The sequence below is a fragment of the Neopelma chrysocephalum genome, unplaced genomic scaffold (assembly GCF_003984885.1).
Source record: "Neopelma chrysocephalum unplaced genomic scaffold, ASM398488v2 Primary Assembly neopelma1_185602, whole genome shotgun sequence".
In the NCBI taxonomy this organism is placed as follows: domain Eukaryota; kingdom Metazoa; phylum Chordata; class Aves; order Passeriformes; family Pipridae; genus Neopelma; species Neopelma chrysocephalum.
Genome location: NW_020938742.1, coordinates 59 through 3478, shown reverse-complemented (window position 1 = coordinate 3478; position 3420 = coordinate 59). Strand labels below are relative to the sequence as shown.

The 3420-nt window shown below is 55.1% G+C and overlaps 1 protein-coding gene across 1 annotated transcript in view; it reads left to right on the top strand.

The window, feature by feature from the left end:
- Nucleotides 1-3206, top strand: part of LOC113962876 (protein LSM12 homolog) — a 3614-nt gene extending 408 nt beyond the window's left edge. The window contains exon 2 of the mRNA XM_027673659.1: nucleotides 2926-3206. Coding sequence (XP_027529460.1) covers nucleotides 2926-3119 — 194 coding nt within the window. The 3' untranslated portion in view covers nucleotides 3120-3206. The remainder of the gene's footprint in view (nucleotides 1-2925) is intronic.
- Nucleotides 3207-3420: the final 214 nt, after the last annotated feature.

Genomic DNA, 3420 nt, shown 5'->3' with positions numbered 1-3420 from the left:
ACAGGGGGGTTTGGGGGGGGAGTGGGAAGCCTCTTATTGGGGCGAATGGGGGGGTGTGAGGAGCCCTGTTTTGGGGTGAGTGGGGGATGTCCTATAGGGTTTTTTGGGGGAAGTGAGGAGCCTTGTATTGAGGTGAATGGGGGGCTGTAAGGAGCCCTGTTTTGGGGTGAAGGGAGGGAAAGAGGGTGCCCTATAGAGAGGTTTTTGGGGGGAGTGAAGAGCCATGTATTGGGGTGGTTGGAGGGGAGTGAGGAGCCCGGTTTTGGGGTGAATGGGGGAACGGGGTGTCTTACAGGGTTTTTTGGGGAGGGAGTGGGGTGATCTGTGATGGGGTGAAGGAAGGGAAAGGGGATGCCCTATAGAGAGGTTTTGGGGGGGAGTGAAGAGCTTTGGATTGGGGTGAGTGGGGGGAATGAGAAGCCCTGTATTGGGGGGAAGGAAGGGAAAGGGGGTGCCCTATAGAGACGTTTTTGAGGGGGAGTGGGGTGTCCTGTATTGGGGTGAATGGAGTGAGTGTGGGTTTTTTATAGGGTTTTTTTTGGGTAGGGGAATTGGGGAGCCCTGCATTGGGATGAATGGGGGGTGGTGTGCCCTATAGAGTTTTTTGAGGGGCAGTGGGGTGTTCTGTATTGGGATGAATGGGGTTGGGAGGTTTTGGGGTAGAGTGAAGAGCCGCTGTGAGGTTATTGGGGGAGGCACCATATAGGGAGAGTTTTTTGAGGGCAAGTGAGGAACCCTGTACTAGGGTGAATGGAGCGGTGTGAGGAGCCCTATATTGGGGTTAAGAGGGGGCAAGGGGGTGCCCCATAAGGTTTTTTGGGGGCAAATGGGGAGCCCGGTATTGGGGTGAAGGAGGGGGCAAGAAGGTGCCCTATAGAGAGGTTTTGGGGAGGAGTGAAGAACCTTGTATTGGGGTGGTTGGGGGAAGTGAGGAACCCTGTATTGGGAGTGGGGTGTCCTATAGGGTTTTTTGGGGTGAAGTGAGATGCCCTCTATTGGGGTAAGTGGGGGGGCAAGAGGATGCCCTATAGGGAGGTTTGGGGGGGGGGGTGGGGTGTTTTTTGGGAAGCCCTTTAGTGGGGTGAATAGGAGAGAGTGGGGAACCCTTTAGTGGGGTTATTAGGGCAAAGTGGGGTGTCTATAGAGGTTTTTTGGGGGAATGGGGCACCCTGTAGGGTAGTTTTGGAGGGACTGAGGAGCCCTTTAGTGGAGTTACTGGGGGGGAAGGTGGGAGTGCCTTATAGGGAGGTTTTGGGGGACTCAGGAGCTCCAGAATGGGGTTATTGGGGAGGCCTCAATGGGGTTTTGAGGGGGTGGGTGCCATGTAGGAGGGTTCTGGGGGATCCCTGTAGGGGATTTGGTGGGGCTGTAGCTCCATAAGGACCTGGGATCAGGGGTTTCCCACAGGGCTGGAGGGGTTTTGGGAGGGACAGGGGCACCCTGTGGGGTTCAGGGAGGAGGAGGGAGGTCTTGAGGGGGGGCAGATTTTGGAGCCCTGGGGGGTTCCTGGAAGGGGTCGGGGACCTATTTTGGGGTGCAGAGAGGGCACAGAGGGGTCCTGTGTGGTGGGCAGGGCCTGGGGGGGTCCAGGGAAGATGGGGGAGGCCTGGAGGGGTGGGATCCCATAGGAAGGGGGTCAAGAGACCCCTGTGGGGGATTTAAGGGGAGTCAGAATGAGGTCTGAGGGTTGGGGGGTGCAGGGGGGTGTAGGAGAGATTTGGGGACACAAGTGGACTCTCCAGTGTGCTGGGAGAAGACCTTGGGAAGTGAAGGAGATGGGGGGGGTTGGGGGTGCTGTGGGCCCCCCAATATACATGTATTTGGATATGCTTTTGTTTGGAATCTGCAAGGAATGGGAAAAGCCAAGGGCTGTTGGAAAACCGTGGAGGGACCGTGGAGAGGGGGAAAAGGGGGTTCTCAGCCCTGGGTCTGAGGTTGGAGTTCTGGGAGCCCAAGGGTGGGTTTCAGAGGGAATGAGGGGCAGGGAGAGGGGTTTGTGGCAGGAGCTGTGGGAAACACGATGGGAAAAGCCTCCCTGGGTGCCTGGGATGTGGTTGAAGTTGGAGGAGCTCCCAGATGCCACTGGGGGCAGCAGGAAAATCCAAGAGGATTTCCAACAGGTGTCTCAGTGCTGCTGATCTGCTCCAGAGGGGACTGAGTGCTCCTCTTCTGGCTTTTCCCTGAGCCTGGTTTTCCTCATGCCAAAGCTGGGATGCTCCAGCTCATCCTCCTGAAGGGAGAGACCAGAATTCTGTGCAGGAATTCCCTGGCATCCCTTACTTTCTCCTCATTATTGAATGGCATTTTTTAGGGAGGGCTCCACCTTGGGCTCACGGAGGGCTGGGAGAGAGGAACTGGGACTTCCACAAGGATCTCTTCCATGAGGAGATGGTGTTGGCATGGAAGAGGGTCTCCATGCTATGCTCCCTGCTCTGTCCATCCTCATGGGAACAGATAGTGCAGAAATCCATGCAGTCCATGAATTGTCAGTTCTGGAAGGGGGTGGGGGTATTTGCAACAGTGATACCAACCTCGTGCGTGAGGGCAAGGAGGCCTTTCCTGGGAATTCTTTTCCATCTAGGTGAGGGAATGCTCCTCTGGCTGAGCCACTTCTTGCCAGAGGAAATACTCTGGTGTAAAAAGTGCAGATTTGGTGGTACTGGTTCAAACCAGTGACTGGGCTGTGCTGGGTGGGGCTGGAAAACTCAATCTGGAGTCAGGAAAACTGGGATCAGCGTTAAATAACCCCAAAAAGAGACGTGTGGCTTTCCTGGGATCATGGATGACCCCAAGCTTGGCTGGGCAGGGACACGGGAGTGGAGGAACTCACTGGCAACCAGACCTTCTCCCAGTTTGCTCCTGGGCTGTGTCAAGCCCATAAATACCTCCCTCTGGATTCGTTTTCCTTAATTTTCCCCCTTCCAGAATGCCCTTCTTCCAGTGGGAAGCCCAACCACGCAGACATCCTGCTCGTAAACTTACAGTATGTGTCAGAAGTGGAAATAATCAATGACCACACGGAAACGCCTCCCCCCTTAGCTTCCCTCAACGTCAGCAAGGTAGGGGGGCACTGGGAATTCCTTCCTCCTGCTGGGATCGGGGGGCAGATTGGGTGCTGAAACTCACCTGCTTCCATCGCAACTGCCCATAGTTCTGTTTTGGGTCTGGGTTTGGGGATTTGGGGTCTGGGTTTGGGGATTTGGGTTTTGGGTGGGTTTGGGGCCTGGATTTTGGGGATTTTAGATCTGGATTTTGGATGTTTTGGGGCCTGGGTTTTGGGTGGGTTTGGGGCCTGGATTTTGGGGATTTTAGATCTGGATTTTGGATGTTTTGGGGCCTGGATTTTGGTGGATTTAGAGTCTGGATTTTGGCACGTTAGGCCCAAGATTTTGGGCATTTTGCATCTGGATTTTGTTGGCT